The sequence below is a fragment of the Accipiter gentilis genome, chromosome 14 (assembly GCF_929443795.1).
Source record: "Accipiter gentilis chromosome 14, bAccGen1.1, whole genome shotgun sequence".
Taxonomy (NCBI): domain Eukaryota; kingdom Metazoa; phylum Chordata; class Aves; order Accipitriformes; family Accipitridae; genus Astur; species Astur gentilis.
Window position 1 is genome coordinate 32,631,064 of NC_064893.1, and position 20,182 is coordinate 32,651,245.

The 20,182-nt window shown below is 48.2% G+C and overlaps 1 protein-coding gene across 1 annotated transcript; it reads left to right on the forward strand.

The window, feature by feature from the left end:
- The first annotated feature begins 5,726 nt into the window (after nucleotides 1-5,726).
- Nucleotides 5,727-18,879, forward strand: STMN3 (stathmin 3). The gene is made up of 5 exons (XM_049816373.1): nucleotides 5,727-5,999; nucleotides 15,406-15,501; nucleotides 15,972-16,147; nucleotides 16,976-17,167; nucleotides 17,690-18,879. Exons 1-5 carry the CDS (start codon nucleotides 5,981-5,983, stop codon nucleotides 17,747-17,749), a joined length of 543 nt encoding a protein of 180 aa, XP_049672330.1. The 5' UTR covers nucleotides 5,727-5,980; the 3' UTR covers nucleotides 17,750-18,879.
- Nucleotides 18,880-20,182: the final 1,303 nt, after the last annotated feature.

Sequence of the window (20,182 nt, forward strand, 5' to 3'; positions counted from 1 at the left end):
CTGGGGGGGATCCCTGCGCCCCTGAGAGGGGCGAGGAGCGAGCGGGGCTGAGGGGATGGGTCTGGTGCCGTCTCCTGTGAGCTGCTGTGGAGGCCCGAGGGGCCCTGGGCAGGAGTGGACCGAGTCCGGTGGGGTTTGGGCCTTGGAGGGAAGCGGGCCCTGGGCCTGGGGAGAGCCCCCGCACACCCCCAACCCCTGTCAGACGGCTGGAGGGTCCCTCAGCCGCTTCTCCCCGCTGTGCCCCGGGGCAGAGGCCAACGTTTGGCCCCGAAGAGGCGGGTGATTGGCTATTTGGTTGCTAAAAGTAGGAAAGCGGCCGCATTTCGAAAGCGTCTCGGCCCTGGTTGGTTCCCCTGGAGCTGTGAGGGCTCCTGGACCAGGGTCGCCAAGGTCTGCCGTTTCTTCCCTTCATTAATAACTCAGGGGAGCATGTGATAAATGATGCCCTCGACCAGAATTTGCCTCCAGTGCACTGCTGTGCTTTGTGCTGCGTATCTGCCACCCTTCAGTGCTGCTGCATATAGGAGAAAGCAGAATACTACAGGACTCTGCTGAAATTCTCAGCATTTAAGACAGGAAGGTTTCTGTCTCATTGTGTTGAGCCTTTTAGCTTCTGCTTCAAGAACCGTAATGAATTCTGACAGGTACCTTTTGTTAGGGGTGAATGTGCTGCTCCTTTGTTCCCTGCTTCGCTTCAGTGCGATTCTTTCAGCCTTCAGTTCCCTGTCAGTGTGTCTGTGCACATGGCCAGGAACAGCTGCGTCGGCATTTCAGTTGCTCAGGCTGCAGGTTGGTTCCACATATATGTGATTGTAGTGAACTCCGAACTGCTCTAGGTTGATGGACTGCTCAGTTTGTAAGACTCAAGTGTTTTAATAAATGGATAGGCATGATTTACCTGGATCCCCAAATTTTACAAAACCATATTTTATGCAGCTGTATGAGGAAGAAGGTCGGAAGAAAATATTTTACATGCATCTCTGTATTTTATTGCTGCCTCTCATGCTGTTAGATGGTTACTGTGTAGATGTACGACAGGATGTGGCTTGTTCTGTTGTAACCTTAAAATGCCTTTATTCCTAGCAAGCTGCACAGCTTGTTTTTACCTGGAAGTGTTCTAATATTTAAAGAAAGAAAAATAACTATTAAAAGGAACATACCTTAATCTTAGTGTATTAGGTAACCTGTTCTCAAACTTCTGGCACATTCTGTGTCTTCCAGGTGTTCAGTTAGGAGACCTTATGGGTGTTGCTGTTTTGGTTGCTAGCCTTTAAACTCCTTGAGCTGAACTTGCCTGGATTGTAAACTGTCTTTAACTGTAGCGAAGGGGCTAGAGAGCACTGAATTATCCCTTCGGATCTTCACAGCGCTCCACACAAAATATAACAACTGATTTTATTCGTGTTTCTAACTGTGAACTCTTTGACTTGATACCAGCCGTGCAAGATTAAGCTGCAAAAGAAAAGACTTTGTAAAGCTTGTAAAATGAGAGTGTGGGATAAGATATTTATAATGGAGAGTAAAGGTTTAAAACTCATCATAAATATATGGAATGCTGTGTCGTTACTATTATTTCCTGTAAATATATCTTTCCTGCATTGAAGAATAATATCAATAGTGTATCAAATCAGATTATTTTAACTTATTTAAGTGATATTGATTGAACCTTCTGAGAGAGAAGAGCTGGAAGGCTACCAAACCCTAAAAGAAGTGTGAGTCAGCAGATGTGCTGGTGTCCAGCGGCAAACATGAGTCAGCACCGGCTGAGGGCTCTTTATCCTTCTGGAGGGTTGTTCCTCTGCACCATTTACCTTACTTGACCAAGGCTGCAGTGCCAGCATTGGCAAGTCTCTCTTCAGCATTGCTACACCAGTTTCTTCTAAAAAAAGAGAACAGAGAAAATAAAATTTTGTAAGTTTAAATAGAAAAATTTATTTCTTATTAAGGTTGCAAAAGAATTGTGATGTTTTACTGAGGCTACAGCATCTGTTTATGTCAGGATATAGACATGATAAAGGCAGGCATTGGTGTTACAGCTGGATAGTCATTGTGGTGTTTGGCTCCCTAGGATAAACCCTGAGTTCTTACAAGGCAAGAGTTTGGAGAGGAAGGATGAGGGAGAAGAGGAAAGGTTTAAAAAGTTGGTCAGAGCGGCACAGAGGATTATCTGAAAGGCCAGTCTCTGCACCTATAACAGCATCTACAGGCTACCGAGACAGCAGGAACCAGGGCGTCTCCACTGTTCACTCGTTAGCGGATGGTGAAGGTCTTGAATGAACTATTTTTCATTTGAAGTGGTGCCTTCATGGAAAAAAAAAAAATGCACAAAAGAAAAATCTTGGAAAAGATAATCCTTAAAACTCTGTGGGGAAGCGGGTGTGTGCATGACTGAACCGAACTGCAGAGAACCCAGCAAGCGGAAAGCTTGTGCCATACAGAAACACAAAATGAATAATCATCATTTTTGTTCAGAGGCTGCCTAGGCAGTATTTCTCTTCCCAGACAAGCAAGAATCTTCAGGAATGGGACAAAAGAGTTTGAAGAGCAGCAATGGCAGGCTGTGAAACTCCCGCAGTTCACATCAAGGTTATTTTTCCCCTTTCAGATAGGAGAGGATTAAGTTGCCATTCATTGTCTTTCTGAGGAGGTGTGATGGTTCCCATAGCAACAGTCTAAAACTTTTGTTTGACCACAAAATTATTTGATTCCTTTGAATCCAGATAATCCAGAGCCTTTCCGTCTCTCTACTGTTGGGAAGTAACAAAATAGCTTTCCACTTTGACCCTCCCATTTTAATCACATTCATCCTGTTATTAGGAGGGTGAGTAAATACTCGTTTTACAGATGAAGGTGGGATTAGTGATTTGGTGGAGGCCAGAAGGGAACCACTAGAGCAGAGTTCACAGCTTCACATGTTCAATGTTTGCTGCTCTTCACCGTTTGTAGTTGCTCAGTCATCTGGCTTGGCCCTGCTAACTTTATGTACACGCAATAGCTGTTGTAGCTGAGCAGACCCTAGGGTGACCCGAATTCCCCGCTTGCTTTACACCTCCATGTGACTGAATTAGTACAACTATTCTTCTTCCTGATCCAGATCCTTTGTACAACTTGGCCTCATTTCTCAAGTGCACATGGTAGATACTGAAGAGGAAACATCAGAAAACCCCTCTTGTTTCTTTTGCCTTCAGGGAAGCATTTTGCTGCGTTAGTGCTGATGTTGCTATCTTCAACAGCAAGAGGGTTTCTCTCCCTCAATTCTTTTTCTCCTTTCTCTTTTACTATTTTACAATTTCAGGGGGTTGACCGCTGCCCTGTGTGGAATTTTTATTATTACTATTTCATGCCAACTAAGGGAGCTTCTCCCAGCTTGAGACTGCAAACGGTACTGGGAGGTCTCACGCCGATGCTGTTGCCTGAGCACCATGAGTTACAACCTCCTGTATCGCAGCCCGTGCTCTTCCTTTCAGACCAGATGATTTTCATCCTTCGTATTTCATTAGTCACTAGATAAAATTGTTCCCCAAATATTTCTTTTTGCAAGCTGTGCTTCTGCAGGTGTGCAGCCACAAATAACAATATGAGGTGTGCAGAGCCCGTGACCCTTTTGGTAACAACCACAGCTTGCAAATCTTCCTCTGTGAACTGCCCTAGGTGAATGTTCCCTGTAACGAAACGTGAGGAAACATGAGGATTGTTACGGGTCTCTGTTTTGGGATGTGTTGAAGAGAAAATCTTTTCTGTCAGTTCGGGAATTCTTTTTCCAGCACTGTTGAAAGTACAAGTTACTGGAAGAAGCCCTTCCTATATCGAAAGACATCTAGGAATTTTTATTTGTTAAAAATGTTGAAAATATTTGCAATGAGGTTGTGAAAGAAGTGCATGCTACAAAACCAACTTCTTTGCTGATTCTCCATGAAAATCTGTTGTTTCCTGATAGTCTGCCTGGTTAGATGTCATGTGTGATGGAGGCACAGGACACATTAGCCAAATACTCACCAATTTTCCCTAATCCCTTGAAAAAAAATACCCTATGCCTTCTGATGCTCCCTAATGAAAATCACGGAGAACTTGAAAAGATAGTTACATTTAAAATAAGGAAAATATATTGCCCAGTGTTACAGACAGATCCAGCATTAACTGTATTAACATTATTTATATGACAGGTTATCTGGAAAGCGTGAACAATATTGGAGCTAAAGTGTACAATGTGTGGTGTAGCCACGTAAATCGTTTGTTCACCATTTCTCATACAGGGTATTCCACTGCGATACATGCCATGGCAGCTTGGAAGCATTCTGTACCTTTTTCTGAATAAAAGGAATAAAATGTATACCAGATCTATGCCCAGAAAATCCAGAACGTCGCAAGAGGTAGACAGATCCTCCCAGGTCTGCTGGGTGAGTCAAAGCCAGAGCTTGTCCTGAACAGAGAGGGGGAAATTATTCCAGTATTCAGGTGCCTGGGACAGCCGCCTTCATCTGTTAATGGGGAGTGTGCTTCTGAAACATAGACAATTCAGCCTGCTGGCTTCAAGATAACCTATAAAGTCTTAGAGATTCAACCCAAGGAGAAAGTAGAGGGAGTTGCAACTACAAAACAAGCCTTGGACAGATCAGGGAGCAGTTAACGGTAATTAAAAAGCTCCTGTTGCAAACATGCATTGAAAACTTGTGGATGGTGTTAATATTATTCTGACTCAGAATTATTTTCTATAATATTTTTCTTCTTTTTACATACAGTGTTGAAGGAATAGGACACTTGGACATTGGGCAAAAACATTAGGAAAAAGGGGAAATCTCTGTCTTTTTAACTGAATTTAGTAGGCACTGCCTGTGGCTTCTGCCCTGGCCAAGCCAAAGCGCCGGCAGCTACTCCAACAACCTGTAGTTCCCTGCAGCAGCTGGAATTGTTTGGGAGTGTCTGCATTGCAGCATGCTGGGAGATTTGGGGTGTTTTCAGCCAGAGGGGATGTGCAGCCGGCAGGATAACGTCTGGCACGAGAGGGCCAGAGGCGGGGAGGATCGCGTGGGATCGCAGTCGCAGGCCCCCAGGTGGGGTTTGTGCAGCCATGGTCGGATGGATGCGGCTGGGCAGTAGGGACTGGGGAGGGTTCCTTGGTCCCAAATGTGCGCGTGATACTCTACAAGCACAGGTGCGTCGGCCCCTAGCAACAGACACAAATGGAAATGATAGAAATGGTAGAAAACAGAGCAGAAAAGGAAAAGAGAAGAGGTCCTGATGCCTGGAGGGGGGAGAAACCCAGGGAAGTCCCACTGAATTCAGAAGGCTCTGTTCTGCTCTTCCTCATCTACTTTCACAGTGGTTCCCCCCCCAGCTGTGGCCCCTTTTGTGTCCCAGTGCTGCTACAAAAAATAAGATGCCTAAAAATGCCGAGCCTGTCTGGGAGCCTTCCTCCCTTCGCTATCTGCCTAAAGCTGCTGCAAGATTTGGGTTTTACACCTCAGCCTAGCTAAGCTAGACTCCAGACCTGCCCCTGCAGGTGGGCACAGCCTTGGAATGGATGGTTTTAAAAAAAAAAAAAAATTTAAAAAAATTCAATTAATTTGCTTATTTCTGCTTTCAGCAAGGGAAAAGGCAGCTTAGCCCATCTAGAGCAGACAAGAAAGGGAAGAAGAGGAGGAAAAATCATCTTTTGCCAGAGCCCGGCTGGGTGTGTCTCCTCGCCCCCCCCCCCCCGCAGTGGCTCTGTGTTTCTGGCAGGCAGTCTTGCCTGGGAGGGATCTGCCGTCAAAGCCACCCAGGAAAGGAGGCCTGATACGCTAATTAATATTCTGAACTAGTGACCCTTCTTTTTCTTTCCACCCCTTCCCTTTCTCTGGGCTCTCCAGCCTCTCCCTGCCGCGGATGGCTGCAGCCCCCTCCAGCTGAGTCAGTCCTCCCTCCCCGCAGCATTGCAGCACCTCCGCAGCTCCCTGCGCTCCTGCTCCTGCAGCACCCGCTCCGCTCCCACCGCAGCAGCATGGCCAGCACCGTCTCAGGTAGGACACCCTCTCTTTTGGGGGAGCTTGTCATCAACCCGCTTATAGAACCATCGGGTTTTAATTTTTTTAATTGTTATTCTGAGGGTTTGGGGGGTTTCTTTTTTTCCGTGCGTTTCGGGGGAGTTCTCTGATGAGGAGGCAGCTGGTATGGCAGCATTGTTCCCCTTCCTCCCCCATACACACACCCCTCTGATGCAAGATAGCAGGTGGGCTTTTTATTTTAATATGAATACACATGCGATAAACTTGCCGATTTAAAATACTGCTGCCGTTACATTGTGCCATAAGAAGATGCTGCTGCATGCCAATTAATTATTGGTTTTGTAATGTGATACAGCTTTTTTTTTCCTAAAAAAAATGTACGTGCTGTGTAGCTGGATGCAGAGAAATCAGAAATTACCTTTTGTTTTGTGAAGATCTTGTATTACTTAAATGGTAATGGAAAGAAAGACACGGACAAGAGACTGACGGTAATGCCCTAGAAAATCCCCCCAAACCCAACCAGAGTAACCTGGATGCATTTCTGTGTATTCTCAGGGCTTTCCATCCCTAGATTTCTTCCACAGCTCACGTTTCTTCGTTAGAAGATGCTACAGGGGAGCGGTCCTCTGATGGCGTTGGGTGAAATCAAATGCTGCAAGGGAAGCCCTTCCTCCCTCCTGCAGCAATAACAGGACTCACAGCACGGCTGCCCACAAGCCTGGCGCTGGGGTCAGGTTTGGCTGCAGGATGGCAGTCTGCCCCTGAGGATGCTGTCCTGCTTCGGTCCAGCCGTTTCCTAAAGATGTGTCTTGCCCCTTTTAACTGGGGAGGAGGGATTCAAACGGCTGAAACTGGGAACGTAGGTGAAGGAGAAGAAAAGCCTGAAATGGTACAATGAACAGTGGGTGGGTTTAGAGGGTCTTTTTCTTTAAAAAAACCCCAAGTTCTCTCTTGAAATGGTTCTGAATTCTGCAGTCCTTAAAGAGGGGCTTGGGCGGGGGAAGCTAAATCCTGGAGGGCTGAGATGTAGGGCTGAACAGGAACAGCAGACAAAAAGGAAAAACGGGCAGTGCTTTGTGCTGCCCCAGCCAGGGGACCAGCCAGGAGACCAGGCAACACTTCTTGCTTCTTTCGCTGGCCTTTTCCCGTGTCTCCTGCTGTGCATTTTCTATTCCTTTCTCCTTTTAAAAGACGAGTAGATGCAGGGGAGAGAAGGACAGAGAGATGGGGGGGGGCGGGGTATAGGGGTGCATCTGATCCTCTTTGGGCTTTGCATGCAATTAAAGATGATAAAGCAGCATTGTAAAAATGTGTTTCTATGATAGAAAATCTCCAGTTATTGTATATATTTCTGCTAGTATCCCTGTCTCAAAGAACGTGTGCGGCAGTGCACGCTCGGGAGTCCCACCCATCTCCCTGCCATCCCTACGGAACAGGATTGGAGCCTGTTTGCAGAGTGGGGGTGGGAGGGACGGCTCAGGCTTACCAGCCATCTAAACCAAGGTTGCATCGAACTTGAGATGGACGAGGTGGCGGATGAAACACGCGTAGGCATAACATGCATTTTCCAGTTGGTGCATTCTCACCCTCCCAACCCACCACATGCCTAATGGCATATTTCATCTTCCCAAAGACGCAGTTTTACTGTCTTAGGATCATGAGACTTAGGATCATGAAGAAACGCGTGCTTCAGGGAAACCGTGCTTCCTTGTGGCTCAGATCAAGTAGAGAAACAATTTCAAGGAGTAGAAAGTCGTGAGAAACCAGTGCTGTGGCAGGAGGAAAGAGAATAGGGCAGCATTTGCCAAGGGAGGGAGCGGGGCTGAGCCTCGCCCAGCCGCCTTTGCAGGGAGCAGCTCTCCATCACCTATAGCACTTATAGCAGGAATGGAGAGTAGCCCAGTATGGCAGGAGAAAAAGGCAAGCAAATCCTTAAATTAAGGAAAGAGTCTTGTTTGCTTTCTTCTTTATCTGCAGCAAAAGCAAATCCGTGCTGAAGGGAGAGCAGCTGCAGTTGTCTGCAGCTGATACTCGGGGGCTTATCCCCCTTGGGAAGATTTTCTTGGGTTTGTTTAAACAAACAAACCAATCCCTGGGATGAAAGAATTGGGGCTTACTTCCCTCAGCCCAGCAGTCCTCTCTCTTTTCTCCCTGCCACCTCGGGCATTTTCTCCTGGCCGAGGTGGTTGTTTTCGGTGCTAAAGCAGCGGAATCGGCGGCACATGCTCAGTGCAGGCTCAGCTGCGGTGCTGGTCCTGCTGCCGGGCAGACCTTGCAGGGGCAGAGCCCTCGCACCTCCTCCCCACAGCATCTGCACAAGGCTTTGTGCTTTTGTACATCATGGAAGGGGAGCCTGGCTGGACTCTGCAGGACTATATGACTTTCCCCACCATTTGTAGGCATCAGGATTGAATGAAGAGACATGAGATTATGAAATGATGCAGTAAGGTGACAGCCTCATGGGCTTTTCTCCGACGTTAGCGTGTCTAAGAAGGTGGAGCCAAGAGGAAACACTGGTTTGTCATTCCTGGTCTCACGACTGGGCATGGTAATTGTGCCTTGACAGATCCCGAGGTTTTCCCCTCCTACACTGAAATGTGAGAGTTGTGTGACTTTCGTAGGTCTGGGTTATCCCCTTAATCCCTTTTCTGGATGGTATTGGTGGACACCATATGGTATTGCCCTGTCCCGACATTTCTACTGCCCATGCTGGAGAGTCAGAGTCCATTCTATCAAGCTTTCCATCTTTCCGTGTTCTCAAGAAATCACTGTTTTCTCTTTCTTCAGGTGTTGATGGAGTCTATATGGCCTTAGAAATTTATGGTACTTTTATTGGGACTTCTGTTTTACAAGCCAAAAGAATCTATCATAGGCATTTTTTGTATGGTGGTTTTTTTTTTTTTTGCCACTGTATCCAAATGATGGATCTAAATCCTTGGAAAATACCTGTTCTTTCTAAAATATAAATCATGTCTTCTTTGATGGCACCATGTAGACTCTGTGAGGATCCCTTAGATATCTCAAAAGAGCCCTTTCTTGGAGCCTATTGATGTTGTTTCAGATCTGGTGAATGCATTGTTTTATCAGATGAACACATTCTCCTTCTGCAAAGGAAAAGCTGAGATTTTGTGGTCTGATGTGGCAACTGGAAGGCTGCAGATAAGACCTTTGTGACAGCAGTGTGGGCAGCAGGATGGATTGCAACTTCAAGCTTTCTTAGGGTGAACGGGGCTGATGATTCTTGATTACAGTACTTGGAGGAGCCTGAAGCTCACTAAAACTTCTACACCCCTAAATTAACTGGAAACGACATGCCTGGCTAATCCCTCCCAGTTGCCCTACTGACATGGGCTTCAGTCTTCCAGGTGTAAGATTACATTTTTATAAAAAAGTCTTTCATCCAGAAGGGAGTTAACCCAATGGCCAAATCTTTGTCTGTGATTTAGAAATACATAAGAGCTAGAGAGCAACCAAAGACCACGTGCATGTGCTGTAGCACTTTGGCACATCCCAACTGATGAAGAGCTGCTCAGCATATTTCCAAACAATCCTTTTATTCTTTGAAGGTACCTCTACATGTTTAGTGCCGTACTAGAGAATCTTATATTCTCTGAATGTGTTTATGCAAATAATACCCCTGTGTAATGGGCAAGTACAATAATCCTGAGTTAATGCAAAGAAACTCAAGATCCAAAGAGACCAAATGACTGTCTGTGGTCACACAGCATGTTTCTACCTGACATGCTGTGTGACCATGACACATCATGGCATTGGACTCCTGTCTTTGACTGGCACCTTATCTGGTCCCCAGCCCCTTTGTAGCGTTTTGTGTCATCCAAACCTGACCATCTGAACCTATGTTTGCCCCAAATCCACAAACACTCTGGGACAGCTGCCTCCATTTGGCTCCTTCCTTTGCTTTATCAAACAACCCAACCCATGATTCTCTCCTTCCTGACAATCAGTCACACACCCAGCCCAGGCTGCCGGCTCTCTGCTGCACAGCTTGGGCCCTTCTTTCTTGCTGAGCCCATAGAAGAGAAGATTTCCCTGGTTATTTTGCTGAGGGCAGCCCACATGTTCCAGTGCTACAGCTTGAGTGATTTGCAAAAAATCCATTGGCTGTGCATAACATGGGTTGATGTGCCATTCATGAGCTGCAAATGAAACCTAGGGGGGAAGGAGCAGGGCGATTGGAAATCATTCCTGGGTGATAGTTTAGCAGATGTCTGACATAAGGCAGAGTAACCCTGGCATCTGCCTGTTCTCGTGGATGATTCCACATGAGCCCATGGTAACTTCTGGGCCTCAAATCTCATGGTGAGCAGCTGAGATGGTGTTTGGCATCAGTGTGGGGTACAACTGCTGATCCAAAAAAAAACCCCACTAGTGTTTTCTGGTTGTGTGACCTGTTTTTGGAAGTTGGGGAGCAAGAAGATGGAAGTGATTTAGACTGAAGTGAAGGTCTGGCCATTATTTTTATGAAAGGATTCATAGCAGGTGAGAATATCTAGTCTGTTGTACTCCTAAGGCTTATTGAGGACTATGGTTGCTTTTGTTGTGTATGTGGCATTGCAGTCTTTGTGCTCAAGGACTCGATTCCCTGTCTCTCTAGCTTCTCTACCTTCTGTTTGTCCTTCAGCTACATCTGTAATTGGAATCTTCTCATTTTTTCCTGATATAATAACCTTTATAGAAGCAATTTTTACTTCTCCAAAGTTATCTTTGCAAACCAAATTATTTTCTTATAATAACCTTCCTTTGACCTTGCTATCAGACATAGAACATCCAGCTCATCCATTTAAATTGCCTGAATTCACATAAATTAGGCACATAAATGTGCCTCTGGTTCATTATGAATTACTCTGTATCGGTGTTGTGCCTAAATGGCCTCAAACTGTTTTGCTGGACATCATTACACACCAAACAAAAAGACTGTTCAAACAGTCTACAGTTTAACTTTATCTGGTTAGGAAGCAGTGAACAAAACTTTTCAATGAATAATAAGTGGTGAGCCCCACTGGCCAGGCACATCGCAAGCGAGAAGATGGTTCCTGTCGCTTGCGCACTGCGCCCATCCCCAGCCGTTCCTCTATCTCCTGCACCGCAGCCACTCGGGGAGCAGCTGGATAGTGTCTCCGGGGGTTAACTTGGAGATAAACACTTTACACGGTTAAACGCGATATATAGTGCTCATGCGAAGCAGCGGGGTTATGGAAATGCAGTTTGTACTGTACAGCACTAGAGGGAGCACAGGAAATGAGTCGCTAGAGAGAAAGCAAGCTGAGAGCACCCTGACTCTCTTGGAGGCTTGGTGAAGACCCAGGTAATCTCTCTTCTTCTTCTTGCAATAGGGACAATGTAATTGTGCCCATGCAATATATACAGTGCAGAGAAAAGTTAGATGAAAAATTTTAATAAAGATTAATTGTTGCATGGGGTGTGCAATGGAATATAAACAGAGCAGGATCAGACTTTGCTGATTACAGGGCGTGAAATTTCAGAAATGTTGAGAAACTGACTGCACCTTTTTAGATAGGATTGTAGGTTAATCACTAGCCACAGTCCTATGAAGCCAACAAAATGCCCCACTTCACAGGATGGGACTTGGATACATTTTCTATACCTTCTACAGTTTATTCACTTCTTAATTTACACAGCTCAGTTATTTGCAGTGTTTCACCCCAATTCTAATGTGAAAGCAGTGGAGTGTTATGATTTATTGATGAGGACCATATCAGAGTGAATGAACTTGCTACTGATCTTTCTATTGCAGTGTGTGTCTAAAAAGAAATGTAAAGTATCAGTAATTCACATCTGAGTGAGCAGTCTGTCCTAATCCTCTACCCATCGCCAAGACAAAGCTCTTGTTGCACCTCTGAGACCAAAGTGATGCTTTGATATAAAGTCCCTTAGGAACTGAGTCAGATAGCCTTACTGATTTATACACATATATAATATTTGCTCAGTGTAAGCTGAATTTATTTTTACTAACTTAGCAGAAAATGCAAATAGATGCTTAAATAAAAAGTTCAGCATTTCCTGTCTAATTGTTCTTAAAATATGTACATTTGTGCACTGGAAGACATACAGTCTTTCCTGGAAGGGACTTGTTGGCCATGTCATATTCTAGCCAGCCTTGGTTCAAGGATTTTTTCCACTGGCATAAATAATGTCCTCAAAATCTTATCTCTATTGGCAAATATGAGTGCAGATATTTCTGAAGTAAATTGTAGCGCTGAGGTTTGCAGTGCTGATCTTTTAGCCCTGAGAGTTTTAAGCATGCCCTTTCTGATGCAGCTGTGATTGAGACATAGTCTTGCTTGAGGAAATCTTGGGTTTGATCTTCTTCGACACAGTCTCCTAAATAGCGACCCAGAGGTTATGTTTCTTACTTTCATTTACTGAATCAGAGGAGCTACCTCTCCTCATAAGATGCCTTTTCTTATTTTAGCCTATTAACAGTGTGTTGGACACACGTACCCCCTATTGTTTGTCACTGAATATGTCAGGTCAAAAGCGCATGAGGACGAGAGCATCACTGTGAGTGCTCTTGTGTCCCACGGGTGTCACCGCTGGCTCTGGAGCAGAGGTGGAGGAGTTTCAGCAGTCCATTTATTTCTCGTGGAGTAGATCAGGAGTGATTTCTTCAGGGCTCGGTCCTTCCCCCTTGTCCTGCCGAACCCACTGCCTCAGTGCTGCTGCCTGGGGGCTCCCCGGCGGTGGTGCTGAACGGACAGCTCCCGGGGCGCCCGGAGGGGGCCCCACGGTGGTGCTGAACGGACAGCTCCCGGGCCGGGGGCGATGGTGCTGAACGGACAGTTCCCGGGCCGGGGTCCCCGGTACCGGGCCGGGCCTGGGGGAACGACTCGGTCCGCTGCCGGCGTTCCCGCTGCTTTCCCCGTCCCACCCCCGCCGCCCTGGAGCGGCTGGTCGGGACTCTTCGGGATCTTCCCCCCACCGATCTCCGGGGCCGCGGGAGCTCCCAGCCCCGCTCCCCCGACCCGTGTGCCGCCCGTATGCTGCTAATTGCATCTGATGGCTGGCGCCGGGGTGCAGCTGCAGGCTCCAGCGCCGGGAGGAGGACGCACGGCACTTCCACAGCTCATTAAAGCGCTGCCGCAGCTCAGTGAAGCGGTGTCCTTTTGTCCTCTCGCTCCTTTTCATTTTAATTGATGGAGAGGGACGGTCAGTTTGCTCTACAGAAGGGAAAGCGGGACGGGGAAGATCCCGATGGAATGGAGGCAGCTGCGAAATCACTACAGCAGACCTCCTGAAAGGCAGGGACTGCAGCATACGCTCATCTACACAGAGGACCGTGAAACCAGTACTGGGCAGACCTGCTGAAGTTCAAGCAATGAAATACAAAGCACTGTGCTCTGGAACAAGTGCTAGGAGACAATTAAACGAGTGGGTCAGGGGTGTGGCACATCTGCTTAATGTCTTGGTTTCACCCAGGACCAGACATAATGGTGGAGCAACGGCCTCGGTGCATAATTTGTCTGTATTAAATGACAGTGTCTCTTATTTAGCCCAGGGGACCCTCCTCAGGGCTCTTGGCAGCACATTATGAGATACATTAGCTTACTGCTGCATGCCACGACTTTTAGCACCATAGAGCACTCTCAGAGGCTTTCCAAAGACTTTTTTTCATTAAGAACAAAATCAAAAATGTCCTGCTCTGTGGCTGGCACTGCTGATGTAAACTGCTCCTCTTTGGTTTCCATTTAACAGCAGGACTGGGCAGGGTATTAAAATCAGAATGGAATGTGTTCAGTAAAGATCTGAGCTTCAAGGACTGTTGATTAGCAAAAGGCAGGTGTTAATTAGGACGAAGTTCTGTACCAAGGAGGAAAAATAAGTGCAAGTATGAAGTAGATGTATGAAACCACTGTTTTTCCACCTGAGTAGCTGTGGGAAGGCAGAGGAGAAGTTCTGAAAGGTGTTCCTGAGGGCATATGGTACACAGGATGTTTTGTTTTTTTAAAATTGTTCTGCCTCTAATGCCTTTTCATATCACAAAGTTTGGGGGATTTCCCTTTCCTGGCCCAGTGGAGGGTCTTGCCTTTAAGGTGGCATTGGCAGCCAGGTTGCAGATTCACCTCTGGTTGGAGGTCGAAACAGGAGCTCAGGGAGGAAAGGACAAACCAAGGCCAGAAGCACAAGGACATGTGGGAAATCTAGAGGCAGAGCCAAGGCTGGACACCAGAATGCCTGTGCCCTGTGGTGGAGGCAGGAGGAAGAATGGCACGAGGAGGCTCAGGGCAGGTTTGGCAGGACACGCAGCCATGAAGACTCTGTCCCCACATGCCTGGGTGTCCTCTGAGCAGCCAGTCCAGGGCAGAGCCTCACAGCATCCATGAAACAGCAGCACCCACTGCTGAGCCATCAGCTGCTGACCTGCAACATAGCAGTGATGCTGTGAGGGTTACACTGCTGAAGAACTTGACAGCCTGACAGAGCACCTCTCTGTTTTCAAGTTCTTTTTCTGAGGTTCTTTGTTAGGTGTGTGCTAACAGTTCACTGCCTTAAATGTGCTAAACTCCAAAAATAGAGGTGAAGATTGCCCTAGAAACAGACCCACTGCAAGCTGTGGGTGCTGCTGCCGTTAGGGCAGCACCTTGTGCCCTTGTGTTCATGGAGGATGCTGTGGTGTGTCCTCCAGTCACAGGAATATTGAGTAAACTGCAGGGCTCGCAGCAGCAGAGCTTGAAGGGATTATGTATTTCCCTGTCCTTGGCAGGGGATGGCATTTACTGTGATTGCAGACCAGTATCGACCTCTGCCTGCGTGGGCCAAGGTGGTGACAGAATCCACTTACATCCTCCCTTATCTCCTTCTGCAGGGAAGGAGGTACCTTGGGAAGCTGGGTTACAGCACTTCCCCCCATTAGCAGCACCCCTGAACCATTTCTTCACTCAAATGCCCATTTGCTCTCCACATAGCTGACTGCTTCTTGCCTCTTCACTCTGATGTCAGAAATGCTGAATTGTGAAATATTCCTAACTTGTCAGGGGTTGAGCAATGTTTCCAGGTGTTGATGGGCGTCATTTTACCTCTGAGCGTGGAAGTGGAATGCAGAAACGGTCTGGGCAGCTGTCCCGACATGGTTAACTACACAGGCTGCAGCATTTCAGCTCCTTTGGAGGGAAAATCCTCCACAGAAACTTATACCTCTAGACGTGGTAAATTCCTACTGTGTGTCTTCCTATGACGTTTGCCACACTGGCAGCTAATTTAGTCCGTTCTAGAACAGATGCTTCTTGGGGACCTTTTGGCAAGCTATGGCAGCCTGGAAAAGACTCTGTAGAGTTTGGTAGATGCATATGGGTTTCCTTGTGTCTACTTGCTTAATTTCTCCATGAAAAAGAGCTGCCATTACCATTAGACTCTCTTCTCATTGCTATTTCTTATTTTTCAGCCTACAAGGAGAAAATGAAGGAGCTGTCTCTGCTCTCCCTCATCTGTTCCTGTTTCCACACCCAGCCCCATCCTAATACCATCTACCAGTATGGAGGTACGTAACCTGCTCCCACAGGAGCTACAACATCGTTTGCATGATGCTTCTGCAGGCAACATGGGAGCTCGTCAGCGTGCTGGGCTGCCCCATGCCGGAACAGCAATCCGTGTCTCAGCCTGGGGTCTTTCTGTTTAGCCTCCTTTCACAGTTTATTTTATTAACATAACCCACATTTTCCAGGAAAGAAACTGCTTGCAGAAGCTGTCTGCTTCGTACTGGGGTGACATACATGATGTTAACAGCAATATGGCCTTTCTGTAATTATGCTGTGAATTTAAATTAATTGCATTGACTTGGATGAAGCTGATCACTAATTGGGAAATTTTAGAGCTAGAACAAAATCACCCAGGTTGGGACATGGGAACACCCTAATTCCGATGTGAAGAGCTCGGTGCCCTCAGGTGAATGCTCTCCTCCTGAGCGTCACAGGTCCACAGACCCTCTGTTTTTTTTTTCCCTCCCCAAAGATATGGAGGTGAAGCAGCTGGATAAGAGGGCATCAGGCCAGAGCTTTGAAGTGATCCTGAAGTCCCCTTCAGACTTATCACCTGAGAGCCCGATCCTTTCCTCCCCCCCCAAGAAGAAGGACCTGTCCCTGGAGGAGCTGCAGAGGAGGCTGGAGGCTGCAGAAGAGAGGAGGAAGGTAACGAGATGTCCTGCAGAAGCAGTGACTTTTCTGTGATGGGTACTAATTGCACCAAACCCTAAAACTGGCTTAGCCGGAGCAATCTAAAATGGCTGGGAAGACCGTTCTTACACTTATTGTTATATTCCACTGTAAATTGTCGGGTGAGACATGGGAGTCATGGAGTGAGGTTCTGCAGCCTGGTTTAGGCAGGGAATTGGACTCAGTGATCATCATCGTCCTCCTGTTCTTAAAACCACACCATATGGGGTCCTCTCGGTCCTCTGTGTGTGACCTGGCTGTGGGGGCAGTTCTCACCAGCTAACGCTGCAGGAGATGTAGCAGTTGGTCACACACCAGACTTAAACTCCAAACCAAAACACAGCCTTGTGTTTCTAACAGCTGGCTGTGCCACATTTTATTTTAAGTGCAGTATAAAATGTCTTCTGGTGAAAAGTATTGAAAAGGAGAAAACCAGCAGACTAAAATGAAGTATAAATGTTACGAATGTTGGTGGGTAAGAGGAGAACCGGCTAAAATAATTCAAAGAATGACGTGACACTCAGAGAGGGGCCTCTGCGCCCACACACATTACCTCGGTTTTGCTGAGCCAGTGGGCTCAGCATTGCATCGCCTGCCCACCCAGAGCCCCAGTCCCAGCAGACATTGCCCCATAGCAGGAAAAAAGGTGTCAAAGCACCTTCCAAGCAAGAGCGCTATGGGATAGAGGGGGGTGGCAGAGGGGTTTTGAGCAGAGAAGATGGTCAGAAAGCCTCTCTGGGGAGTTGAAGGCCAGCAGAGCCTCTTTGGTTCCCTTACACCTCTCCCGACACCTTGCCTCGGCAGACCCAGGAGGCACAGGTGCTGAAGCAGCTGGCGGAGAAGCGGGAACATGAGCGGGAGGTGCTGCACAAGGCGCTGGAGGAGAACAACAACTTCAGCCGCTTGGCCGAGGAGAAGCTCAACTACAAGATGGAGCTGAGCAGGGAGATCCGCGAAGCACACCTCGCCGCCTTGAGGGAGCGGCTCCGCGAGAAGGCGAGTGCGGTGCCCTGGGAGAGGGCTGGGTGCTGGTGCCCAGGGCAGGGTTTGGGGTCTGGTCCCTGTGGGGTCATCCCAGTGCGATGGGCACGGGGGAGCGGGCGCTTCGTTGCTGGTGGAAAGCGGGCTGTGGAGCTGCTCCACTCTGGAGCAGGACGAGGAGGAGGGGGGATGTGTCCTTCAAGGTCAGTACAGAAAATACCGTCTGGCTGATCTTGCGAAGTGCAAGCTCAAAGGCACAGGATCAGGCCCAGCCCACATCCAGGGGCTGCGTGGCCGAAGGGCTTTGCGGAGAGGAGCCACGAACGCGTCCGCTGTAGGTTTGCATCACCTCCAGGCTCTCGCAGATGAGATGCTTCACTCCTCGCAGGTGTAACCCGCTGTCCTCGGGTTGCGTTGGATGGGAAACTGTTCTCTCTTTTTTTTGTCTGGTGCAAATCCTGTGTGCAGGAGAGGAGGAAAATAGAGATTGCAAGAGCAGAAAGTGTTAGCCTGGTGTCATCTCTCCCGTCTTTGCAGGAACTGCACGCAGCTGAAGTTCGCAGGAACAAGGAACAGCGGGAGGAGATCTCTGGATAAAGGGCTTTTCTACACATCTAGCACCTGATTCCTGTTAACAAACCAACCAATCGACCAACCAACACATTTTATTTTGTTTGTCTAGATGCAACATTCGGTTCTCCATCCCCCCCTCCCCTGGTGTTTGTCCCCCAGCTACACGCTTCTCTATCTCTGCATCCTTAATCGTCAGTACTTGTGGGGATTCACAGATCATAGGGACCTCTAAGCAGAATAGCAACTAGTTCACATGAAATAGAGAATCAATTGATCAATCAGTCAATCAAACAGCTTCTTTGGAGGGTTTTGTCCTTTTTTAAAAAAAATATTTCTTAAACTGATGTAAAAAAACCTAAGATATTAATAAATTCAACCAGCAGTGTCACGGAGATACGGATTTCTTATCCGGGGCTTTTACTCCTCTTGCTGTTTGCTCTGAGCCAAATATCAGTTTCAGAAGAATGGGAAGTAAGTGATAATTTCTGTGTGTGAAGTGGAATAGGGAACAGCCCCATGTTTGCCAGTGGTAGGAGAGAGGAACGAGAGAGGGATGGATGGCTCAGGAGACGTGGCGTGCAGAACCCCCCATCTCTTGGCTGCATCTGGAGCCAGCCCAGGCAGGCAGTGACCCAAAGTCCTCATCTTTGGATGATTCTTTGATAGCCCGTGTGCAAGTAGGCGAGGGTCTGCACCCAGAGCTCGGTGCCGGGTGCCGCATCACGGAAGGTCCCCGTCATGGCAGGCACCGCCTGATGCTTTGGTTGAGCCACGGGCTGAAGGAGCCCATAGACTGAGCCGCCCTCTCCTCGGCAGAGCGGGGACCGAGAGGTCTTGGCTGAGAAGCCAGGGAGAACCACAGACAGCGATTGCGTCCCCGGCTCTGTGGGAGCCCTGGGAGAGAGTGCTCGGCCTGCGGGCTCGCCGGTGCTCCCACATGAGATTTCACTCCAGTAAGAAAGCAAATCCAATAGAGACGGTGCATGGTTGTGAAATAGCCTTTTAGGGAACAGAACAATCATCCTTCCCTCTTTCCAAAGCTGGATGTGACTCTTCAGTGCCATTACAGGGCAGACACCGAGACGAGAGATCGCCAGGTGAGCCCCGGAGCCCTGGCTCATAGGCAGCACCCTGGGAGGCAGGGCACGCCGGCTGCCTGCTGCTTTGGATGAGATGGAGCCGAGAGGGGAGCAATTCTGCAGGAAGGGTGAAAAGATGTCCCCATGCTCATTCCTTGTCTATCTTTAGCTTTTCAAGGCCTATTTTTGAGAAAAAACAATTGTCTCTTGATGGAGGTAGGGGTGAGCAGAGAAGACGCAAGCGTGGCAGTAATGTCTGATCCAAATAGGTGACGGTCAAAGCCCATGGACTTCCTCATCTTTGAGTGTTGCGGCTTATGGAGGTAGCCAAGGTCCAGGCAGCCACCGCGCACTGCGAGGGGCTGCCATCCTCCTGCTGAGATCCACAGACCTGCTCACCTTGCCCCAGCTCTGCTTCTGCTGTGAAAAATTAAGTGGAAATTGTGCATCTGAAGAGCAGGGAACGGCCACCTTCTGGCAAGCGGGGCCTCGTAGGATGCGGTGCTGGGGACTCAGCCCTGCAGGAGCACGGTCCTACAGCAAAGTTTGGCAGAGGAGACGGTGGAGGCTGCTTTCATTTGAAGCAGAAGGTAACAAGAGTTCCCCTCTGTCCAGTGCTTAGAGATTACTGGGCTGTTATTTTTTTAACAGACCAGTGCAGTGTTTCGGGGACGTGGCGCAGGGTGCCTGGGTGGTATTTGCACCAGGGCACCGCTTCCCTCCTCCTCGTGATGGCCCCTCCGTCCTGGCTGCCCTCTCAGGCCCCAGAACAAACCAAAGGGGCATCCGAGGCACCAAACTCTTTAATTATTAGTATCCTCTGCACGCTGTGCCTCCAAAGAGCCATTCTGTGGGTGGGAGGAGGGACTCCTGCGGCGGGCTTTGCAGGATCCTTGGGGAATAATTGAAGTGCAGGAGGGATGCAGACGCGGGCCGTGCCCGGGGACCGTGCTCTGCACGGCCGTGGCAGGCAGCGATGGGGAGCTAGAGCAGATGAGGGGTCTGCACGGGGAATAACGATCCTCTTGCCTCTCCTCCCCTCTGAAAAAGAAATCATCGCCGAGTATTGTCTGAAGGTGAAGTTTTCTGTCTACCCTGTGCTTTAATTAGGTAAGGAATTGATTACGGCCTGTGGTGAGCATCAGGCGGTCGCAGAAACCCCGCGGAAAGCCAAAAAGCAGCAGCTGCTGGAGATCATGTTCCGGGGCTCTTTGCTAGTCTCCCCAGAAATCCCAGCTGGATTCGGGAGGGATCCCGCGATGGCCACGCTTTGATGTTAGGGGACTCTGCTCCTAAAAGGAAGGGCTACCTTACTCCCAAACCCCTCCGCCTGGGCCGGGGGGAGGACAGGACTGTTAGAAAGCCCCAGCACTGTCAG